The sequence below is a fragment of the Hypanus sabinus genome, chromosome 30 (assembly GCF_030144855.1).
Source record: "Hypanus sabinus isolate sHypSab1 chromosome 30, sHypSab1.hap1, whole genome shotgun sequence".
NCBI lineage: Eukaryota > Metazoa > Chordata > Chondrichthyes > Myliobatiformes > Dasyatidae > Hypanus > Hypanus sabinus.
The window spans coordinates 40,462,131-40,487,211 of record NC_082735.1 but is presented as its reverse complement, the minus strand read 5'-3'; the positions used below and the strand labels follow the sequence as shown (position 1 = coordinate 40,487,211).

Below are 25,081 nucleotides of genomic sequence, written 5' to 3'. Positions count from 1 at the left end.
ACATCTGAAATAACAAATTGTATCTGCCCTCATCATAAGTAATTTACTGAAACTGCGATTATAGGCCAGCTTCCCATGAAGTAAGCTCTCGGAATGATTGTCACCCTTCTGTCATGTGAGTCATCGGCTGAGTGAGTTTGCACTTACAGAGTATCTGATCCAAAATGTGTTTCATCCTGTCTCAGAAATTAGCCCAGGTGCCAGACATTCTTCAAGTGCTTTTGAACAGATGCTGAAGTTGTCTGAAGAGAAAACGCATCCTGTCATGATTGGGAATAGTAGTCAGAAAATTGGGAGGATTGCTTTTTATTTGCACTTGTTATTTATCTTGGTTTTCTGGTATAGTTATAGTTATTCTTTATAGCACCCCTCAGTGTTGCTGTTGAAGCAAGGAATTAGCATTTTAAAAAATGTATATTATATTCGTGCCTTAATGTTGAGTTAAAATGGAGCTGCTGCTTCACTGGGCTTAAATGGAAGGAATGATCCTTCTGAGATGCAAGATTAAGAGGTAGAATTTCTGGTTTGAATGATGTGGGAGTAATAAATGTGAGAAAATAAGATTCACACCACCAGAAAGCACACTTCTCACCCACCCTATAATCACTCCAGACTACCGTGGTTATTGATATAATTGCCTCCGCCAATATACTGGAGGTGAAGTTAACCTTGTGGCTAAGTTAATTTTACAATATGCAGGATCTTGTTTCCTTGAATACAGAGGATTAAATGGGGACTTGATCAAGTTTGATTAGAGGACAGAAAGAGAGAAGGAGGGAAAAGGGAACAAACACAGGTCCAAAAGGTATGATTTAAAATTAGAGCAATGCTAATAATGAATGAAGTTCCTACAGACCTGGAGACACAGAGGGAAGTCTAAGTTTAGAATTCCTATCCACAAATAGTAGTTGTTAGTGGCGGTGAAATTAATTGGGTTTAGGTTGATACAGTGTTCTGGTAAGAGAGTTGCCAAGGTATTTAGCAACAATAAGTAAAATGGTCTGTGTTGTCAAACTGAGATTGAGATTACTCTTATTTCAGAATCAGAATCAGGTTTATTATCACTGGCATGTGTTGTGAAATTTGTTAACAGCAGCAGTACAATGCAATACATCATAATATAGAAAGAAGAAAATAAATAAGTAAATCAATTGCATTAAATATATATGTATATAGAATGGATTAAAACTGGTGCAAAACCAGAAATAATTTATATTGAAAAAGTGAAATGGTGTTCATGGGTTCAGAGTCCAGTTAGGAATCAGATGACAGAGGGGAAAAGCTGTTGCTGAATCACTAAGTGTGTGCCTTCAGGCTCCTGTACCTCCTTCCTGACAGTAACAATGAAAAGTGGGCATGCCCTGGGTAATGGATGTCCTCAATAATGGACATCGCCTTCCTGAGGTACCGCACCTTGAAGATGTTTTGGATGCTATGGAGGCTGGTACCCAGGATGCAGCTGACTAATTTTACAACTTTCTGTAGCTTCTTTTGGTCCTGTGCAGTAGCCACCCTTACCAGACATTGATGCAGCCTGTCAGAATGCTCTCCACAATACACGTGTAGAATTTTTCAAGTATCTTAGGTCACAAACCAGATCGCTTCAAATTCCTAATGAATATAGTATTAATTTTAAGACTGTTGGCAATGTGGAGGATCAGAGGGATCTTGTGGTCCGAGTCCATAGGACGTTCGTAGCAGATGAGCAGGTTGGCTCTGTGGTTAAGGAGGCGTTATGGTGTATTGGCCTTCATCAATCATGGAATTGAATTTAGGTGCTGAGAAGTAATGTTGCAGCTTGATAGGACGCTGGTCAGACCCCACTTGGAGTACTGTGCTCAGTTCTGGTCACCTCACTACAGGAAGGATGTGAAAGCCATAGAAAGGGTGCAGAGGAGATTTACAAGGATGTTGCCTGGATTGGGGAGCATGCCTTATGAGAAAAAGTTGATTGAACTCGGTCTTTTCTCCTTGGAGCGAAGGAGGATGAAAGGTGACCTGACAGAGGTGTACAACATGATGAGAGACATTGATCGTGTGGATAGTCAGAGGCCTTTTCCCAGGGCTGAAATGGCTGCCACAAGAGGACACAGGTTTAAGGTACTGGGGAGTAGGTACAGAGGAGATGTTAGGGATGTTTTTTACTCAGAGGGTAGTGAGTGCATGGAAAGGGCTACCAGCAATGGTGGTCGAGGCGGATACGATAGGGTCTTTTAAGAGACTTTTAGATAGGTACATGGAGCTTAGTAAAATAGAGGGCTATAGGTAAGCCTAGTAATTTCTAAGGTATTGACGTGTTCGGCACAACTTTGTGGGGCGAAGGGCCTGTATTGTGCTGTAGGTTTTCTATGTTTCTATATAACTGCTGTCTTGCCTTCTTTATAGCTGTGTTGATATGTTGGAAACAGGTTTGATCCTCAGAGACATTGACACCCAGGAACTTGAAATTTCTCACTCTTTCCACTTCTGGTTCCTCTGTGAGGATTGTTTCATGTTCCTGCATCTTACCCTTCCTGAAGTTCACCATCAGCTTTTTAGTCTTACTGACATTGAATTCAATCACCACTCAACTACTTGTCAACCCTCTCATTTCCATCTGAGGTTCTACTAACAATGGTTGCATCATCAGCAAATTTATGGATGATATTTGAGCTATACCTAGCCACACAGCCATGGGTATAGAGGGAGTAGAACAGTGGGCTAAGCACACACCCCTGAGGTGTGCCAGTATTGATTGTCAGCAAGGAGAGTGTATTATTACTAATCTGCACAGATTGTGGTCTTTTGGTTAGGATGCCAAGGACCAATTGCAGAGGTTCTGTGGCTTATCGATCAGGACTGTGGAAAAGATAGTGTTAAACGGTGAGCTATAGTCAATAAACAGCATCCTGACATAGGTGCCTGTATTGTCCAGGTGATCTAAGGCCCTGTGAAGAGCCATTGAGATTGCATCTGCTGTAGACCTATTGTGGCAATAGGCAAATTGCAGTAGGGCCAGGTCCTTGCTGAGGCAGGAGTTGATTCTAGCCTTGACCAATCTTTCAAAACATTTCATCAGCATAGATGTGAGTGCTACTGGACAATAGTCATTAAAGCAGCTCACTCTACTCTTATTAGACACTGGTATAATTGTTGCCTTTTTGAAGCAGATGGGAACTTCTAACTGAAGCAGTGTCGCATGTTTATTGAAACATGAAATCATATAGTGAAATCCATTGTTTGTGTCAACAACCAGCACATCTCCAATGCCAACATAGCATGCCCACAATTTACTAACCCTAACCCTAACCCTTTTGTCTTTGGAATGTGGGAGAAGATGACAGCACCCTTGGTACTTTAAATTAGCAGACCTACTGTTGTGTTTACCTCAAAGAATGGTAGATTTCTTTGAAAATCAGAGATAAGGTACTATAGAGTTTGGGGAAATGGCTACTATTTGGAATTGGGAAATAGGCTTCAGGGCAAAATGATTTTGTGTTCCTGAGTGATTGAAATCTATTTACTCAGCAAACAGCATTGTGAATCCGTAAAGACGATCTATTTGAAAAGCCTCGTGACTACAGAAGTGAATGCTGAAAAGAGCAAACTAATTCCTCCAGAGAGCTACAACCAACAGAAGATTGTGTGTGGTGCAAAGTGTATGCATAACATCATTCCCATATATTTGGAACTGTGCAATTTCTTGCAGTCATGACCATTCTCACTGAAGCTACCAGTCAAAAGTATGATTTTGTTTCGTAACATGTGCTTCTTCTGATGAAGAATATAGTTACTTAAAGAATATGTAGTCCTTACAAAGAATTCAGTATTGTCCCTGCACACCCAGTGCATCCTGTTCATCAGATTGTTCTGAAGTGAGGCTCATAAATGTTTTCATTAAGGAAATGCTCAAAGTGAGATTAGAAATCAGATTAAGGGCTCCTTTAAAGGCAAAGAGTGATGTTTATTTTTAGAGGAAGATGCAGCAAAGCAATTGGTCAGTTTGGTAAGAGTTTCAAATCCCAATTCTTGTCTATAAATTCCAGGAAGTTGCTTAAGCACAGTTCAGTGAGAGAGTATCACAACTGGAGTGGACATATTAAAATTACTGAGGGCCCATTGATCTTCCAAAGTAAATGTTAAAAAGATTTTTAGTACTATTGAAGAGAAGAGCATGACAAACAGGCGGTTCATGCCAGATAAGTGGATTAATATTTACCCTGACACACCATCACCAGAATAGATAACTTAGTTATAAGTGCATCTCTGTTTATGATATTGCTGTGAGCATATTGACAGTTGTGTCTCCTCTCATTACAGCAACATTGAAATTTCAAGATAAAGATTGCATTGGTGGTAAAAATGCTTTGAGATGAGTTGCCACCATTTAACAGCTATCATATTAAACAGTAACCACTTGCTTATTGATATTGGTCCCTCAGACTCAAAGATAACTCACTTTCAATCTAATTTTGTCAGCCTTGAGGTAACTCACAGATGGAGTTGTGAGGGCATACAGGAGCGAGATATAGTTGCTAGTTGAGTGGTGTTGCTGCAACAACCTTGCACTCTATGTCAGTAAGACGAATGAACTGATTGTGGACATCAGGCAGAATAAGACGAGGGAAAGCTAACTAATCCTCATAGAGGGATCAGAAGTGGAGAGAGTGAGAAATTTAAGTTCCTAGGTGCCAAGATCTCTGAGGATCTAACCTGGTCCCAACATATCAATGCTAGCTAAGGCAAGACAATGGCTATGTTTCACTCAGAGTTTGAAGAGATTTGATTTGTGACCTAAAACACTCAAACGTCTGCAGATATACTGCGCAGCACATTCTGACAGACTGCAGACTGCATCATTGTCTGGTGTGGTGGTGGGGGGGGCGGGGGTCTACTGCACAGGACCGACAGAAGCTTCAGAAAGTTGTAAAATTAGTCAGCTGCATCAAATTAGTACTAGCCCTTGCAGTACCCTAGACATTTACAAGGAGTGGAGCCTCAGAAAGGCAATATCCATTATTAAGGGCCCTCATCACCCAAGGCCTGCCCTCCTCTGTTAAAGTCAGGAAGGAGATACAAGAGCCTGAAGGTGCACACTCAATGATTTAGGAACAGCTTCTTCCCCTCTGCCATCTGATTCCTAAATGGACATTGAACCAATGAACACTACCTCGCTTTTTTTAATAAATGTTAGAAACATAGAAAACCTACAGCACAATACAGGCCCTTCGGCCCACAAAGCTGTACCAAACGTGTCCCTACCTTAGAACTAACTACGCTATACCCATAGACCTCTATTTTCTAAACTCCATGTAGCTATCCAGGAGTCTTTTAAAGGACCCTATTGTTTCTGCCTCCACTACCGCTGCCAACAACCCATTCCACGCACTCACCACTCTCTGCCTAAAAACTTACCCCTGACATCTCCTCTATACCTACTTCCAAACACCTTAAAATTATGCCCTCTTGTGCTAGCCATTTCAGCCCTGAGGAAAAGCCTCTGACTATCCAGACAATCAATGTCTCTCATTATCTTGTACACCTCTATCAGGTCACCTCTCATCCTCCGTCGCATCAAGGAGAAAAGGCCAAGTTCACTCAACCTATTCTCATAAAGCATGCTCCCTAATCCAGGCAACATACTTGTAAATCCCCTCTGCACCCTTTCTATGGTTTCCACGTCCTTCCTGTAGTGAGGCAACCAGAATTGAGCACAGTACTCCAAGTGTGGTCTGACCAGGGTTCTATATAGCTGCAACATTACATCTCGGCTCTTAAACTCAATCCCATGATTGATGAAAGTCAATGCACCGTATGCCTTCTTAACCACAGAGTCAACCTGCGTGGCAGCTTTCAGTGTCCTATGGACTTGGACCCCAAGATTCCTCTGATCCTCCACACTGCCAAGAGTCTGACCATTAATGTTATATTCTGCCATCATATTGGACCTACCAAAATGAACCACCTCACACTTATTTGGGTTGAACTCCATCTGCTACTTCTCAGCCCAGTTTTGCATCCTGTCAAGGTCCCATTGTAACCTCTGACAGCCCTCCACACTATCCACAACACCCCCAACCTCTGTCATCAGCAAATTTATGAACCCATCCCTCCATTTCCTCATCCAGGTCACTTATAAAGATCACAAAGAGCAGGGGTCCCAGAACAGATTCCTGAGGCACACCACTGGTCACCGGCCTCCATGCAGAATATGACCCGTTTACAACCACTCTTTGCCTTCTGTGGGCAAAACCAGTTCTGGATCCACAAAGCAATGTCCCCATGGATCCCATGCCTCCTCACTTTCTCAATAAACCTTGCATGGGGTATCTTATCAAATGACTTGCTGAAATCCACATACACTACATCTATGGCTCTACCTTCATCAATGTGTTTAGTCACATCCTCAAAAAATTCAATCAGGCTCGTAAGGCATGACCTGCCTTTGACAAAGCCATGCTGATTATTCCTAATCATATTATGCCTCTCCAAATGTTCATAAATCCTGCCTCTCGGGATCTTCTCCATCAGATTACAAACCACTGAAGTAAGACTCACTGGCCTATAATTTCCTGGGCTATCTCTGCTCCCTTTCTTGAATAAGGGAACAACATCAGCAACCCTCCATTCCTCCAGAACCTCTCCCATCCTCATTGATGATGCAAAGATCATTGCCAGAGGCTCAGCAATCTCCTCCCTCGCTTCCCACAGTAGCCTGGGTTACATCCCGTCCGGTCCCAGTTACTTACCCAACTTGATGATTTCCAAAAGCTCCAGCACATCCTCTTCCTTAATATCTACATTCTCAAGCTTTTCAGTCCACTGCAAGTCATCCCTACAATCACCAAGGTCCTTTTCCGTAGTGAATACTGAAGCAAAGTATTCATTAAGTACCTCCGTTATTTCCTCCAGTCCCATACACACTTTTCCACTGTCACACTTGATTGGTCCTGTTCTCTCAAATCTTATCCTCTTGCTCTTCTCATGCTTGTAGAATGCCTTGGGGTTTTCCTTAATCCTGTCTGCCAATGCCTTCTCATGGCCCCTTCTGGCTCTGCTAATTTCATTCTTAAACTCCTTCCTGCTAGCCTTATAATCTTCTAGATTCCTATAATTACCTAGTTTTTTGAACCTTTTGTAAGCTCTTCTTTTCTTCTTGACTGGATTTACAACAGCCTTTGTACACCACGAATCTTGTACCCTACCATCCTTGTCTCATTGGAACGTACCTACTAAGAACCCCACGCAAATATCCCCTGAACATTTGCCACATTTCTTCCATGCGTTTCCCTGAGAACATCTGTTTACAATTTATGTTTCCAAGTTCCTCCATGATAGCATCATATTCCCCCTTACTCCAGTTAAACATCTCCCTAACTTGTCAGTTCCTATCCCTGTGCAATGCTATGGTAAAGGAGATAGATCACTATTTCCAAAATGCTCTCCCACTGAGAGAACTGACACCTGACCAGTTTAATTTCCCAATACCAGATCAAATACAGCCTCTCCTCTTGTAGACTTATCTGCATATTGTCAAGAAACCTTCCTGAACACACCTGTATTTCTGTTTTTGCACTATTTAAAATCTATTCAATTTTTATATATATACTTACCATAAATGATCTATTTTCTTCTTCTTTCCATTTTATCATGTATTGCATTGAACTGCTGCTGCTAAGTTAATAAATTTCACGACACGTGCCGGTGATAATAAACCTGATTCTCATTCTGACTGATGAGGCTAATAGACAATAGACCATAGGTGCAGGAGTAGGCCATTCAGCCCTTCTAGCCAGCACCGCCATTCACTGTGATCATGTGATCATACACAATCAGTACCCCGTTCCTGCCCTCTCCCCATATCCCTTGACCCCGCTATCTATAAGACCTCTATCTAACTCTCTCTTGAATGCATCCAGAGACTTAGCCTCCACTGCCTTCTGGGGCAGAGCATTCCACATATCCACCACTCTCTGGGTGAAAAAGTTTTTCCACATCTCTGTTCTAAATGGCCTACCCCTTATTCTTAAACTGTGGCCTCTAGTTCTGGACTCGCCCATCAGTGGGAACATGCTTCCTGCCTCCAGTGTGTCCAATCCCTTAATAATCTTATATGTTTCAATCAGATCCCCTCTCATCCTTCTAGGTTCCAGTGTATACAAGCCCAGTCGCTCCAATCTTTCAACATATGACAGTCCCGCCATTCCGGGAATTAACCTTGTGAACCTATGCTGCACTCCCTCAATAGCAAGAATGTCCTTCCTCAAATTTGGAGACCAAAACTGCACACAATACTCCAGTTAGGCTCACCAGGGCCCTGTACAGCTGCAGAAGGACCTCTTTACTCTTATACTCCATTCCTCTTGTTATAAAAGCCAGCATGCCAATTAGTTTTCTTCTCTGCCTGCTGTACCTGCGTGCTTGCTTTCATTGACTGATGTACAAGAACACCTAGATCTTGTTGTACTTCCCCTTTTCCTAACTTGACTCCATTTAGATAGTAATCTGCCTTCCTGTTCTTGCCACCAAAGTGGATAACCTCACATTTATCCACATGAAACTGCATCTGCCATACATTTGCCCACTTACCCAACCTGTCCAAGTCACCCTGCATTCTCATAACATCCTCCTGACATTTCACACTGCCACCCAGCTTTGTGTCATCAGCAAATTTGCTAATGTTACTTTTAATCCCTTCACCTAAATCATTAATGTATATTGTAAAGAGCTGCGGTCCCAGCACTGAACCTTGCGGTACCCCACTGGTCACAGCCTGCCATTCCGAAAGGGACCCATTAATCACTGCTCTTTGTTTCCTGTCAGCCAGCCAATTTTCAATCCATGTCAGTACTCTGCCCCCAACACCATGTGCCCTAATTTTGCCCACTAATCTCCTATGTGGGACTTTATCAAAAGCTTTCTGGAAGTCCAGGTACACTACATCCACTGGCTCTCCTTCGTCCATTTTCATAGTTACATCCTCAAAAAACTCCAGAAGATTAGTCAAGCATGATTTTCCCTTCATAAATCCATGCTGACTCAGACTGATCCTTCTACTGCTATCCAAGTGTGTCGTAATTTCCTCTTTTATAATTGACTCCAGCATCTTTCCCACCACTGACGTCAGGCTAACCAGTCTATAATTCCCTGTTTTCTCTCTCCCTCCTTTCTTGAAAAGTGGGACAACATTAGCCACCCTCCAATCATCAGGATCTGTTCCTGAATCTATAGAACATTGGAAAATGATTACCAATGCGTCCACAATTTCTAGAGCCACCTCTTTAAGTACCCTGGAATGCAGACCATCAGGTCCCGGGGACCTATCAGCCTTCAGACTCAACAGTCTATCCAACACCGTTTCTTGCCTAATATAAATTTCTTTCAGTTCATCCTTTACCCTAGTTCCTTTGGCCGCTATTACATCTGGGAGAGTGTTTGTGTCTTCCCTAGTGAAGACAGATCCAAAGTATTTGTTCAACTCATCTGCCATTTCCTTGTTACCCATAATAAATTCACCCGTTTCTGTCTTCAATGGTCCAATTTTGCTCTTAACTATTTTTTTGCTATTCACATACCTAAAGAAGCTTTTACTATCCTCCTTTGTGTTCTTGGCTAGTTTACCTTTGTACTTCATTTTTTCTTGGTGTATTGCCTTTTTTGTTATCTTCTGTTGCTCTTTAAAAGCTTCCCAGTCCTCCGGTTTCCCGCTCATCTTTGCTATGTTATACTTCTTCTCTTTTATTTTTATACTGCCCTTCCCGCATCAGCCACGGCCGCCCCTTACTCCCCTTAGGATCTTTCTTCCTCTTTGGAATGAACCGATCCTGCACCTTCTGCATTATTCCCAGAAATACCTGCCATTTTTGTTCCACTGTCTTCCCTGCTAGGGTATTGTTCCATTGAACTTTGGCTAGCTCCTCCCTCATAGCTCCATAGTTCCCTTTGTTCAATTGTAATACTGATGCATCCGATTTTCCCTTCTCCTTCTCAAATCGTAGGTTAAAACATATCATATTATGGTCACTACCTCCTAATGGTTCCTTTACCTCGAGGTCCCTGATCAAATCTGGTTCATTGCACAACACTAAATCTAGAGTTGCCTTCTCCCTGGTAGGCTCCAGTACAAGCTGTTCTAAGAATCCATCTCGGAGGCACTCCACAAACTCCGTTTCTTGGGGTCCAGTACCATCCTGATTCTCCCAGTCTACCTGCATGTTGAAATCCCCCATGACAACTGTATCATTACCTTTGCGACATGCCAATTTTAACTCTTCATTCAACTTACACCCTACATCCAGACTGCTGTTTGGGGGCCTGTAGATAACTCCCATTAGGGTCTTTCTACCCTTAGAATTTCTCAGTTCTATCCATACTGACTCTACTTCCCCAGATTCTATGTCCCCCCTCACAAGGGACTGAATATCATTCCTCACCAACAGAGCCACCCCACCCCCTCTGCCAGTCAGTCTGTCCTTTCGATAAGATGTATATCCTTGAATATTCATTTCCCAGGCCCTGTCCGCTTGAAGCCATGTCTCAGTTATTCCCACATCATCGTACTTGCCAATTTCCAACAGAGCCTCAAGCTCATCTACTTTATTCCTTATACTTCGTGCATTCATATATAATACTTTTAATTCGGTACTCCCCTCTCCTTTCATATCAATTCCTATTTCACTTGGCTATACTGTATGATCTCTTCTTGAGCTTTCTATTCCATTGATTCTGTTGTCCTTTTTAACTTTTCTTATTTTCACTTTCCCTTTAACTCCATCCTTCTATTTCCAGTTCATCCCCTCCCCCCCACTACTTAGTTTAAACACATCCACGTTGCAGTGGCAAACCTGTCTGCCAGAATGCTGGTCCCCTGCCTATTAAGGTGCAACCCGTCCCTTTTGTGCAATTCATCCCTACCCCAAAACAGATCCCAGTGGTCCAAGAATGTAAATCCTTGCTTCCTGCACCAGTTCCTCAGCCACACATTCAGATCCATTATCTCCCTGTTCCTGCCCTCTCCAGCACGAGGAACTGGAAGCAAGCCAGAGATAACCACCCTGGAAGTCTTGCTTTTCAGCCTTCTTCCGAGTTCTCTGAAGACCCGCTGCAGAATGTCCTTCCTCTTCTTCCCGATGTCATTTGTGCCGACATGCACTACCACTTCCGGCTGTTCACCTTCACCCTTGAGGATTCCCTGCAATCGGTCCGTGATGTCCTGGATCCTAGCACCAGGGAGGCAACACACCATCCTTAAATCTCGCCTGTTGCCGCAGAAACCCCTTTCCGTACCTCTTACTAAGGAGTCCCCTACTACCATGGCTCTTCCTGATGTCTGACTCCTCGGCTCTGCTTCTGCACCAATTTTCGGCTCGCAGACCTGTCCTTCTCTCAGACTGGCAGTATCTTCTGTCCTGACAGCTTCCAAGAAGGTGAACCTGTTTACGAGAGATATATTCCCTGGAGGCTCCTGTACTTCAAGCATCCTTTCCTTCCTCATCGTTGCCCCCTTTCTCTCTTCCGGTATCCTCAGTGTAACAACCTCACTGTAGGTCCTGTCCAGAAAACTCTCGTTTTCGCAGATAAACCTGAGGCCATCCAGTTCTTTCTTCAGTGCTGCAACATGCTCCTTCAGAAGCTGAATCTGGACACACTTTCCACAGCTGTAGCAGCCGGGGGCACCATCAGTGTCCCTGACCTCCCACATCATGCATGGAGCTTAGCGGTCATGTCTTCACCCTCTGCAATTGTGCCTGGCGTAGTCTCCTCACCGAAGACTCTTGAGCCAAAGACTAGCACTTTTCACACCAGGCACTTCCCTCAACCAGGCCACTTCCTGATGTGGGAACCGCAGATCAGAATTAGATCAGAATCAGAATTAGAATTTGATTTAATGTGCCGTGAAATTTGTTACTTTGCAGTGGCAGTATAGTGCAATACATGATAAATAAATATACAGAAAAAAACTGAGTTATATTAAGTATATATATGTCTATTAAATAGTTTAGTTAAAATAAGTAGTACAAAATAAGAGAAATAATAAAATATTGAGGTGGTGTTCATGGGTTCAATGTACATGTAGAGATCGGGCAGCAGAGGAGAAGAAGCTGTTCCTGAATAGTTGAGTATGTGCCTTCAGGTTTCTGTACCTTCTTCCCGACTGTAACAGTGTGAAGAGGACATGTCATGGGCGCTCGGGGCCTTTAATGATGGATGCTGCCTTCCTAAGGCACTGCTTATTGAAGATGTCTTGGATAGTATCCGTGACAGAGCTAACTAATTTTACAATTACAATTTATTTTACAATTCTCCTACAGATGAGCATTGGGCAATAGTTGGGTTCTTTTTGGGCTTCTCTGTGCACCTGATGCATAGCCTTGAGGTTTTCAGTTCTTTCAACTGTCAGTGCTTTAAGGAATATATCAGTGTACCCCCAGTAATCAAGCACTTTAGAGAACTAGACCCAGCTACCTAATACCACACTCTGTTGAGCTCAGCAAAGACCTGCTTAAATTGCCTTTAATTTCATTGCCCTTTGGGTTAGGAAGTCTGGCTGCACATTGTATGGATGGGGTGAAGCTTTGGGGCGAAGAAAAGAGGATTAGTATCTGATTAGTATAGATGGGTTTCTTATGATGACTGTGGACTTTGTACAACAAAATGCCAGATTCTTCCCTTGTAATCTTCTGAGAACAACTACGTTGACTCTCAATGCACCCCAGCATAGGTAGGGTGGATAAACAGTACCTGTTTCCCAGGGCACCAACAGCACCAGAGGGCATATGTACAAATACAAAGTACCTTGGTCAGTCACACTGCACCAGTACTGTTAATACGTGTGCCATGTCTTGATGATTAGTGTTTTGATGTTAAATGTTTTCATTTCTGTGGCTGTGGATAAGCAGAACTGAACACTAGCTCCTAAAGTGACTCCACTGGGCAGCTGTCGCAAGGCGAGAGACTCTGAACCTGAGGAATGTGTGTGGAAATAATTGGTTTGTTATTCTCCAGTGCTCAGTTCACTGACTGAACAGACCAGAACAAGTAGAGCTTTTTGTTAACCACCACCTCTAGGGTGGTAACATGAGTGGTCTAGGGGGCATCGCGCATTAGCACACAGGAGCTGACAGGAATAGCACCAAAATACAGAGATTGTGCAGCTTAGCAACTAGTCATTTGGTTCAGTATAGGACTCCACACCAACCCGCTGTCATATATATTTAAATAAATAGTGCAAAGAGAGAGGGAATGGTGAGGTAGTGTTCATGGGTTCATTCTCCATTCAGAAACCTGGTGGCAGAGGGGAGAAAGCTTTTCCTGAAATATTGAGTATATATTTTCAGGCTCCTGTATCTCCTCCATGATGGTAGCAGTGGGAAGAAGGCATGCCCTGGGTGATGGGAGGCTTTGATGATGAATGCAGCCTTTTTGAAGCATCACCTTTTGAAGATGTACACAAGCTGCTGAGAGCAACTGAGCATGAACATAAAACTAATCTGAACGGGGTTTCAGCTGTGTATGTGGCACTTATGTGTTTGAGATGAAGAGTGAACGTGCACTTAGGGTGAGGCTAGACTAGCATATCCAGGAGAAGTAGGGGAGTCCTGAATTGTAAATATTGTTTAATTATTTGCAAAAGAAAAGGTTTTAATTTATTCATTCATTTTCAAGATAATAGTAGAAAATTGCAGCACAGGGAAAGGCCCTTTTGCACACAACAATGTGCCAACTAATTAAATTAGTAATTTACTTTATTGTCACCAAACAATTGATACTAGAGCGTACAATCATCACAGCAATATTTGATTCTGTGCTTCGCGTTCCCTGAAGTACAAATCAAAGTAAATATAATAAAAATTTAAATTATAAATCATAATTAGAAAATAGAAAAGGGAAAGTAAGGTTGTGCAGGTCAGGTCCAGATATTTGGAAGGTACGGCCCAGATCCGGGTCAAGATCCATTCAGCAGTCTTATCACAGTTGGAAAGAAGCTGTTCCCAAATCTGGCCGTATGAATCTTCAAGCTCCTGAACCTTCTCCTGGAGGGAAGAGGGACAAAAAGTGTGTTGGTTGGGTGGGTCGTGTCCTTGATTAAAGTGAATCCAAGGATGGAAGATCGGTTTGTGTGATGTGCTGGGCTATGTTCATGATCTTCTGCAGCTTCTTCAGGTCTTGGCCGGGACAACTTGCATACCAGGTTCTGATGCACCCTAGAAGAATGCTCTCTGCAGTGCATCTATAAAAGTTAATGAGGGTTTTAGGGAACAGGCCAAATTTCTTAAATGCATAACTAAATTAAACCATTCTGTCTACACATTGTCTATTTCCCTCTTCTTTGCATATTCATGTGCCTATCTAAGAGCTTCTTTAGTTATTGGAAGGTATACTAAGGGACTGGATATATGAGTATTTGGATACATATGGACTGATTAGAGATAGTCAGCATGGTTTTGTACATTGTGGGCTGTGTCTAACCAATCTTACCACAGTATTTGGTTACTAGACTTTTTTGAAGAAATTAACAGGTGCTCGAAGTTACCTAGCTTGGCCTGCTGAATTCCTCCAGCATTTTGTGTGTATTGTTTGGATTTCCAGGATCTGCAGATTTTCTCTTGTTCTCCCATTATAACACATCTTCTATCCAAGCAGCTTCCTGGTAAACATTTTCTGCACCCTCTCCATAGCCTTTCCTATATACAGCAGCCAGATGCTACTGGCAAGCCTACCCCAATTGTTCGAACAAAGACATTGATAAGCTGCTGTCTTGAACGGCTGAATGTCATACCATGGAGTTAATCACAGGTTGTGCATGAGATTGGATGGGATATATCTGAGCAGTCAACCTTGCCTTCTGGATGGCAGAGGCCATGGATTTTGGCGATGTCGTCAGAGTGGTCTACAGTGTCCTTGTAGACAGCACTGATTGCAGCCCAGTAGTGGTGGCTGGCATGCTAGTCAAGTGGGCAGTTTCCTCCTAAATGAGGACCAAGAGGTTAAGTCCACTAGATCAGCCCAAAAATCTGGGAAGGCTCTAGCACTGAGAATTGAAATGTCGATATCTCTGACTGAAGGGATGCTGTGAGTTTCCTGTTGGGGCTGACTACAGCAGAAAAGGATACATGACCCAGACTGAACAAAGTGCTTGTTAATTTTTTTCCACATGCTGATTTTGGAATATATCTTCCTAAGCAAGTTTGCTTTCTAACTGTGACTTGCCTAATATTTATTCATTAAAATTACATTTAATCTACTGGTGACCAAATTAAAACAAAATTTCCTCATAACTCAATTTGGTTGATCTTTTAAAAGTGATTTCTGACTGGGAAATATGAATCCGTGTAGTCAGTAGTAACCTGTCAGATAAATTTTAAAGGAATTTTAGAGTTGCAGCTTTCTGCTGGATTTTGCTTTAACCACACACTTTGCAAAGTTCCCTTCAAGATTCTGTTCCCGGGCAGAAAATGAGCTGAAAAGCAGATTATATTTACAGTTAGAAGTGGCTATTGAAAACCCTTTGCCAATTTTGTCACAGTAAATTACATGCCATATTTGGGAATTCAACCTCAAGGAAACAAAGCCAAATGTGAGGCAAGAGAGAATGGTAAAATTCAGTGTACAGTATTTTTAAAATATTTTCATTATATTAATCTTTCTTGGATTGGACCCTTATTCTAACTCAGAGAAGACCAATTTTCAAATTTCTCTAGAGTGTGGTATATCGAGGAAGGGATGGCAGATAGAATTACTCTAGAATTATTCACACAGGATCAGAGAACTTTTGGTAAGTATTTGAGGACCTGCTTCTAAATACTGTTCTAAATACTAAATACTAAGCCTATATTCTCTAGAAGTGTACCCCCAGTAATCAAACACTTTAGAGAGCTAGACCCAGCTACACACTCTCCTGATATCACATTCTGTTGAGCTCAGAAAAAATCGCTTTAATTGCCTTTAAGTGGCACTCCTGTAATGAAAGATTTCCAGGTTCTGTGATTGTTCCCTTTATCATTGACTTTACAAATCTGTTAATCTCTATGAACACATGTCAAAGAGAGGAATGTCCGTAATGTAATGATACTAATGATTTCCAAACTCTTCCACTTTAGGAACCAGTGAAGAGCCAGTGAAGAGAGCAGAAGAAAGTGAGGGCACAGACCTAGCAGAAGAGCATCAGTTTTCGGACATTGAGGAGTCAGATGATGATGATGATAATGAAGATGATGATGAAGAAGAGGAAGAGGAGGAGCCATATATGAAGTCTTTGGACACTGCAAGCACCATTCCCCAAATGGCTGGATGTTCCAGAGCAGAGACCACATTCTCACCGTTAGAAACTACTGCAATGCAGGGATCAAGTTTAACCAGTCACTATTCATTGAGTTACTCAGCGTCATCATCTCAGCTTCAAGCCGCACAGCTAACAAAATCCTCAGAGTCACCTATGGTTCCTGCATGTCATAGTGAATCACATAAGCAGGAAGGAAGCACTTCTAATCCTTTATTACCATTGACTGAGCAATTCTCATCTGGACAAGGAGATCCTCTGATGAAAAGGCAGAGCATCCTAGGTACAACTGTTTCATCATCAATAGATACATCGCCTAGAAAGCCATGGTCTCCAAACAGAGATGCATTACTTTCCCGTTCAGGAGGCAACATACCATCAGGAAAACACTCATCACCAGAGAGAGAGGCAACTCTGGAAGAACACTCGTCCTCAAGAAAAGAGATGTCACCTCAAAGACATTTCTCTCCAGGAAGGGAATTGTCACCCAGGAGATGCCTATCACCAGGCAGAGGCATATCACCAAGAAGAAACTTGTCTCCAGGAAGGGAAGTGTCACCTAAGAAATGCCTGTCACCTGGGAGAGTTTCACCCAGGCTGCATTTGTCACCAGAAAGAGAAATATCACCCAGACGAACTTTGTCATCAAGATACCTATCTCCAGCAAGAGATGTCTCTCCAAATAGGCAGTTGTCACCACTGAGTAAAGAATCACCTCTCGGACACGTTTCCCCAGTGAAAGATGAACCACCAAGCAGATGCCTAACACCTATTTGGCAGAGTAGCCAAGGCTCTGCTTTCCTTGCACAGCACAGTAGCTCTCCTTCATTGGGTCTACCTCAACAGAAATCCAGCAAAGAGCAGGAGAAATCTGAACTGAAAATGGTAAGCAAAATAAAAGTGGGCAGTAAAGTTTTAAGTATTAGTTTACCCCACTGGGAAAGAATTTCAGGATTGGCCATTGAGTATCCTAAGATGTTTCCACCTCTTTCCCTCTTTTTTTTTTTACTTTGAAGAGAACTTTTTTGGACATTTGGCTAGTTCTGTTTTGAGTCAGATGTAAGGTGGTCATGCAAGTGTAGATTTCTCTGCTCCTTTACCCAAAATTTCTAAGTGTATTTGCCTACCATTTTACCTGTTCCCTTACAATTTTCATACCATTTTCCCTTTTCTGCCTTCCCTCACCACAACTTGGTATGAAGCTCTCAATGTAACAATGAGTGCTCATCAACTACTGTAGTTCTCATGGAATGGAGCAGTGGGAATATATTACTGGAACCTAGAAGAGGCACCAGCTTCCCTTTGCGCTGTACTTGCTTCAGCTTCTCTTTGACATTAGGTGATTTATAAGTTTAAACAAAGCCAAGCTTGTGGATGTTTCTAATGAATTCCCTTTTATTAGTGCTCTCCTGTGTTTTTGATTGTTATTTCTGATATTGCCTGAATCTGAACTTGCATGTTATGTGTCACATCAAATGCCCATTGAGTGAATATTTATACAGCACCTTTACTGAATGAAACATTTCAACGAATTTCACTGAGTTATAAGGAAGAAATGAGCAGAAAGACCCTGATGGGAGTTATATACAGACCCCCAAGCAGTAGTAAGGATATGGCCTATAAATTACAAATGGAGATAGAAAATGCTTGCCAAAAGGGCAATGTTACAATAGTCATGGGGGATTTCAATATGTATGTAGATTGGGAAAATTAGGTTGCTGCTGGTTTACAGGACTGGGTGTTTCTCTAGTACTTATGAGATATCTTTTTCAAGCAGCTCATGGTTGAGCCTACGAGAGGGAAGCAAAGAGTGGGAACACAGGGAGCCTTTTCTGGCTCACTGCCAGTGACAAGTGGTGTTCCACAGGTCCCAACCAGTGTTGGGACTGGTTCTTTTTATGTTATTTGTCAGTGATTTGGATGATGGCCTTCCTGAAGTCCACAATCAACTCTTCCATCTTACTGACATTGAGTGCCAGGTTGTTGCTGCAGCACTACTCCACTAGTTGGCATATCTCTCTCCAAAATGCCCTCTCATCATTTCCTGAGATTCTACCAACAATGGTTGTATCATCACCAAACTTATAGATGGTATTTGAATTATGCCTAGCCACACAGTCATGTGTATATAGAGAGTATAGCAGTGGGCTAAGCACACACCCCTGAAGTGTGTCAGCAAGGTAGATATGTTATCACCAATCCACACAGATTCTGGTCTTCCAGTTAGGAAATTGAGGAAGGTACAGAGGCCCAGGTTCTTCATTTTCTCAATCAGGATTGTGGGAATGATGGTATTAAATGCTGAGCTGTAGTCAATGAACAGCATCCTGATGTAGGTGTTTGTGTTGTCCAGGTGGTCTAAAGCCATGTGAAGAGCCACTGAGACTGCGTCTGCCATTGACCTATTATGGCAAAAGGCAAAATTGGGTCCAGGTCTTTGCTGAGGCAGGAATTCAGTCTAGTCATGACCAACCTCTCACAGCTGTAGATGGGAGTGCTACTGGACAATAGTCATTAAGGCAGCTCACATTATTCTTCATAGGCACTGGTATAATTGTTTCCTTTTTGAAGCAAGTGAGAACTTACGCCTGTAGCAGTGAGAGGTTGAAAATATCCTTGAATACTCCTGCTAGTTAGTTGGCACAGGTTTTCAGAACCTTACCAGGTACTCTATCTGGACCTTCTGCCTTGCAAGGGTTCACTTTCTTTCAAGACAGCCTAACATCAGCCTCTGAGTCAGAGATCACAGGGTTATCAGGTACAGCAGGCTTCTTCACAGATGTAGTTGTAGATGTAGATGTAGCCTTTCAAAGTGGGCATAGAAGGCATTGAGTTCATCTGGTAGTGAAGCATCGCTGCCATTCATGCTATTGGGTTTCGACATGTAGGAAGTAATGTCTTGTAAACCCTGCCAGAGTTGCTGTGCATCCAATGTCACCTCCAACCTCTTTCAAGGATGTGGAGAGGATATTTCCTATGGTAGGATAGTGTAAGGCAAGAGGACACAGCCTCAGAATAGACGGCTGACCTATTAGAATAGAGATGAGAAGGAATTTCTTTAGCCAGAGTGGTGAATCTGTGGAATTCTTTGGCACAGGCGGCTGCAGTGGCCAAGACTTTATGTACGTTTAAAGCAGAGGTTCATAGAGTCTTTATTGGTCAGGAAATGAAAGGATATGGGGAGAAGACAGGAGATTGGGGCTGAGAGGAAAATTGGATCAGCCATGTAGAGCAAACTCAATGGTATATCTTCTGGTCTTAAGGCCAAACTAAGATAGGTGGCGAAAAAGCCATGTTAAGGAAGTGATGTTTAAGAATGTGTATTTAAGGAAGAGAGAAAATGATGGAGAGAGATGGAGGAGAAGGTTGCAGAGAAAAATAATCTTGAAGGATCTCAGCCTGAAACATTGACTCTTTATTCCTCTCCATAGATGCTATCTGACCTGCTGAGTTCTCCAACAGTTTGTGTCTATTACTCTGGATTTGCAGCATTTGCAGAGTGTCTTGTGTTCAAAGCCATTGAATTGGTTTCCCTGATGAAGAATCTTATCACACTGACACAGGATTACATAACTGATATCCGCAGGACTGGAATGTATACAAACTCAGTGTAGGATAAAGGTTATATGCATTTACATAACATCTTTTATGAATAAAATTTGCTCAATTATTTTTGCAGAAATATTAAACAAGGAAATTACAACAAGCCACTTGTGGAGATCTTTGTAAAGCTGAGAAAAATCTTGGTCTGTGAGGCAGGTTTTGTGGCATATTTTAAAAATGGGCTGAGAGGATTAGGGCCAAAGCAGCCAAAAGCAGGCCTAGAAGTCATGGAAGCAATTAAAATTTTGAGTATGTGCAAGAGGCCAGAACTGGCAGTAGGCAGAGATCAGTAATGAAAACAGTAACCGGGTTTTCTGGAGAAATGCTGGAAGTTCTATATGTAACTGTCAGCATTGCCCTGAACAAGTATCAGCAAGTTCAGGGGTACCATGCTTGCATTCTGGAATTCCCATTCTTCCCAACAGCTGTCAGCTGATGATTCTGCTTCTAAGGAATGCCACAGCAGAGACAAAGTGGCGGCATTTCCCCAGCAGAATCCTCTCTAGCAACCTGTGCTGGATTAGACCTGCTAATATACACAAACAGTCACAAATACACCACACATCGACTCACGCAAATGCAAGAATATAGTACATATACTTATGCAGTTTGTGTGTGTGTATATATATATTGATTTATGACTAGTGATTTTGGAAAGCTGCAAAAATAATGTACTAGCAGCCATGGGTGGGTTCAACTCACTATAGAGTGCAGAATGTGGGCTATTGTAAAATTGTCATAAAGGTTATCTCCATTGAGCAACAATAGGTCCAGTGCAAAACTGAAGTATGTATAATATTCTTTTCCCTCTCTTTGATTTAGATGTCTCGAATGGGATACCGCAGCTTCTGTGAAGAACCAAGTACATCATCCCAAGCTTTGCATTTTTGCTTTTCGAGGAATACTCAGACACCACTGGATGGACAAAGTTACTGTGGGCTAACTGGGAGCACACATGATTATGTTTTCAGTCACCTTCCTCTGCACTCACAACAGCTGGTCAGAACACCCTATCCCATGATCCCAATTGGTGGCATTCAGATGGTTCAGGCAAGGCCGGGCTATCACTCAGGTTTGGTGCCTTCACAAGTTTCTCTACAATCGGGGTTTCCTGTAAGTCTATCTGCACCCAAGCCACTTAGTACAAGCAAGTCAGAGGCCACAGTATATTTAGAAGAAGCATCCAAATCATCTGAAGCAACATCTTCTGAATCTTTGCCTTTACAGTTATCTTCTGCTCCCATGGCACCTCTTATAATGACATCTTCTCTGACCAGGAGTGGGAAACAGAGTGTCACTTTACAGAGGACAGAGATTGCTGAGTTAGAAGAAGCAGCAGAATGCAGACAGGCGGAATACAGGGTACCAATTTATTCTGAACCCAGCACTATTGCAGCTCTGAGCCGCTCAGGAAAAGAAGCTGGCTCAGTCAGACTGGACAGCCCCAGCACCAGCCATGAGCACTCTCCAAAGCCTTCAACATGTGGTGGAGGAACCTCAAAGGATTTGAGCAAGAAGCAGTTTGGATGTTCGGACACCTACTATGAGTCGGCCTGCACTTTAACCACCATGCACCCTTTACAAGGAAGCAGTGGTAGCAGCTCAGCGGAATCTTTGAGTCCTTCTCACTCTTTCCAAACTGGTGCTGACAGGACTACTTCAAGTGGACAGTGTCCACCAGTTAGAATGCAAATGGGAAGTCGCTCTGAGTCTAAGGGTGAAGACTTCAAGCACCTTGATACACAAAAGGACAATGAAACAGGAAGCTCATAGCAACCACCACCATGCAAATTTGCCAATGAAGAAAATGGGACGGCCTTGGTCATAGGATGATGGGGCAGGATTGGTCATAGGGCGATGGGACGGCATTGGTCAACACTAGTTTCCTTCAGCTACTCACAGATGTTGTTCAAATGAAACATTCACCTATTATATATGTTAACATGACCAAAATTGTCAGAAGATTCCTGTTTAAAATTGTCCAAATCCAGTATTATTTAAACGTACAGTTACTCGTGCCTTTCTCCCTTATTTTGTGTCTCCAAATGTATAAAAAAAGGGGTGGATTTGGGTGGGGAGGGTTGGGGAGAAAAAGAAAAACATATTGAGGCTGTGAATATTTTTAAGAGCGACGTGATCGATTCGTAGTAGTTGTCTTTTTTTTCCCCATTTGAAATGTCCATGGGTACAATGATGTGAAGCAAAAGGGAAAAAAATAACATTAGTGTGATGATGCACTGAAGACTTATTTTTATATAGATCAAATGTAAACTGCTCCTGTGTACAGAAATAATTCTATAAGGCATATTTATTGTAGTCTGTATTTAATTGTTTATAAATGGATTCATTTCCCAGCATCCTGGTGGTCTTTATGTGAGCTTTTTATCGCTTCTTAAACAAAAATTATTACAAAAGAAAAAATACTTTATTTTTTACCGTGGTTGTGTTTACCCTTTTGCAATGATTGACTCAAAGCACTTAAGCTATCCTGTAAGGATTCTTTCACATAAAACCCCCTCCATAAGTCTGGACAGAGTGCAATTTCCAATGTTGTAGATGACATTGTCAATAAATATATACGGCTAAAGTACAGCTGGGATCAACAGCACAGAACCCAGATCTTTTTTTAATTGGAAAAAGCCTTTTTTAAATCAAACTTAAACCCAATAGATCAACCGTAGGTATATTGATCAAAAATCCAAATCTCTATGTCAGCAACCATGAATAATCTGCTGGATAGTAATTGGGAGAGAATGGCGATTTGGACCTTTGGCTCCCAAAGCTCTCTATGCATGAAGCAGGATTCCTTGCATCATGTCTGAATCTGTTGCAAACTAAATCATGGAGCTAAATTCCCAGAAAACATTCAGAAACTTCATTATCATTAATTCATGTGACTACCAGGATGGGACAGGGCTAACCAGATCGACCATTTTTCTCTTGTCTAGCACTGTTAATAACTTTGAGATGCAGAACCTTTTAATAAGAAGTCGTAGGATGCACAGTTCCCAATCCAAAGATGCTTTTGGAGAACCTTTTACTCGTTCTAATTTTTAATGTGTGTCGTGGCCTTTTTGGGATGAGGGTGGGCTGAGGTTTGCGGGTGGTGAACGATGGGGGAATTGAGAGAAGGCTGAGGTCTATTATGGGTGGACTGCCCTATCAGCAGTGTCTTTTTTAGTACCTTGCCTCAAAAGTAAATTCTTTTGTCCACAGTATGCCATATTTTGATTAGTTCTAATGAATGTAATATAAAAAATATAATGTATGTGTAATGCACTTGAAAGCATTTCAGACACTTTCCGATGGAATCTAGTTGATGTGAAAGAGTTCTTAAGTTTTATATTTGCTCTAATGACATTCCATCATTTTGGCTGCACTTAAAAATGCTTAAGCACAGTATTATTTTAAATTTAGTTAGCTAATGTAAAGCTAGAAGTTCCCCATCAAACTGTAGCAGTTCAGGGTTTACCTAGGTCATATTTATTTTGTATTTGTGGATGTGAATGCCCATCTTACTGCCCATCCTGATATGTCATTAATATGGCAATGGTATTATTAAATCTTGAGGTACATAAGGATTTTACCCATGTACCCATGGGTCTTTTCACTTTACCATATTTTCCCTTTTTATTAAGAAAATGGCCATCTCTATGCATTCTGTATGTTTATCTTTAGAAGGCACTCTGTTACAGCCTGGTAAACCTCGTTCCGCTATGCATGTGATGATCTTAAAGAGACAGATTCCCTGCGTCACAACTTCACATTCTTTGTGTCACTTCACTCATGTTCCAGTGAAATTTCGAATGCTGAAGAATCGCATTACCAATATCAGGCTTGTTGATTGACTTTTCGAATGAATTGCTCAATTTTTTTACAAAATTGATGGAAAAATTGGAAAATGAACACGTTATCACTTAGCTCGCAAACCCAGATCTGCACGAGGTGCAATGGAAAAGGATGCTGTCTCTTTAAAAGCAAAAAAAAGCCAAAGTTCTTGGCACTCTTGAAGACTTTATATGGAAAATAAGAAGCAAGATCTTAAAATGTACACTTGCATGATATCAGCAGTTTGGCACTTAATCCCATTTTAATTCCTGAACTGTTAATGGGATATCTGTATTGGTAAATTTGATATTTTTCAAGAATATTGATTGTTCTCCTTTTCAGAGGTTGTGTGTAATCTTAAAAATTGTCAGTTTAAAAGATAGTTTCTATACATTTTGTTTAAAAAAAATAATGGCAATACATTCCAAAAAAGAAAATTGTAAATATGTATAGTTCTACTATGTAATTGGTAAGATTGCCTGGAATTATTTTGAAACACCAATTTCTAATACTGCACCTTGCAACACTTGTATAGGGTATATCCATAGATAAATGCAGGTAACAAAAGCACAGAGCTGGTTGTAAAATAAATGGAAATAAATTTTAAAAAAGAGAAAAAAAATTAAGAAAAAAAACAAACAGAAATCTAGAAGTCAGTATTTGATGTCTGTGATCTCTATTGTATATCTACACATCTGTACTGTGAATGGAAATGTTTTTCACAAGGATTATATTTGTCTTTACCACATTTCAAAACTGGGAAAGGAGTCAGACATCTTTTTTAAAAGCATGTTGGAATAAATTTTACAAACTCGATGTGTTTCCAGGGTTGTCTCATTGCCCTCTTCCTAGCTGTGGCAAGTCGTGCACCACCCTCCCACCTCAATATTTTGCTTTATTATGTATTAGATGACTTTGAAGCATTGTTTGAAAATCATCAGTCCAGCACAGTACAAGCCCTTTGTCCCACAATTATCTTTAAACCTTTTGGAAATAATGGTGCCTTGCATATCTATTGCTTTCTTTCTTGCTCAACATATATGAAGGTTACTTTGAAAATTGAACCTTGTGAGGCCCATTGGGAATGAGACAGCCCAAATGGATGTCACACAGTGTTGCTGGTACAGGATACAAAGCTAAAGCCCAATGTCTTGTCAGGTACAGATTAAATTGTTCTGTAATGTGCTCCTACCAACTTTCTTTGTCTGGGCATGCCAAATCATGTCTGCAGACTCATAAGTTAGTGATCCAGTAGCCTAAATAGAGCAGAGCACTATCGATGTAGGAGGGAAAGCAAATCAGTGCATATCCAGAGAGAAGTTCATGTCTGTAAAATGCCATGGATATATCCTGTAGGTATAAATGTAGAATTTTCTGCCTCTGAAGAATCTG

The 25,081-nt window shown here is 41.6% G+C and overlaps 1 protein-coding gene across 10 annotated transcripts in view; it reads left to right on the top strand.

Moving 5' to 3' along the window:
* LOC132383606 (transcription factor HIVEP3) overlaps window positions 1-24,505 on the top strand; it is a 764,495-nt gene extending 739,990 nt beyond the window's left edge. For all 10 annotated transcript variants that reach the window (XM_059954798.1, XM_059954801.1, XM_059954802.1 and 7 more), the window contains 2 exons: window positions 16,080-17,143; window positions 20,684-24,505. In XM_059954798.1, coding sequence (XP_059810781.1) covers window positions 16,080-17,143; window positions 20,684-21,634 — 2,015 coding nt within the window. In that variant the 3' untranslated portion in view covers window positions 21,635-24,505. The remainder of the gene's footprint in view (window positions 1-16,079; window positions 17,144-20,683) is intronic.
* The last annotated feature ends 576 nt before the right edge of the window (window positions 24,506-25,081 follow it).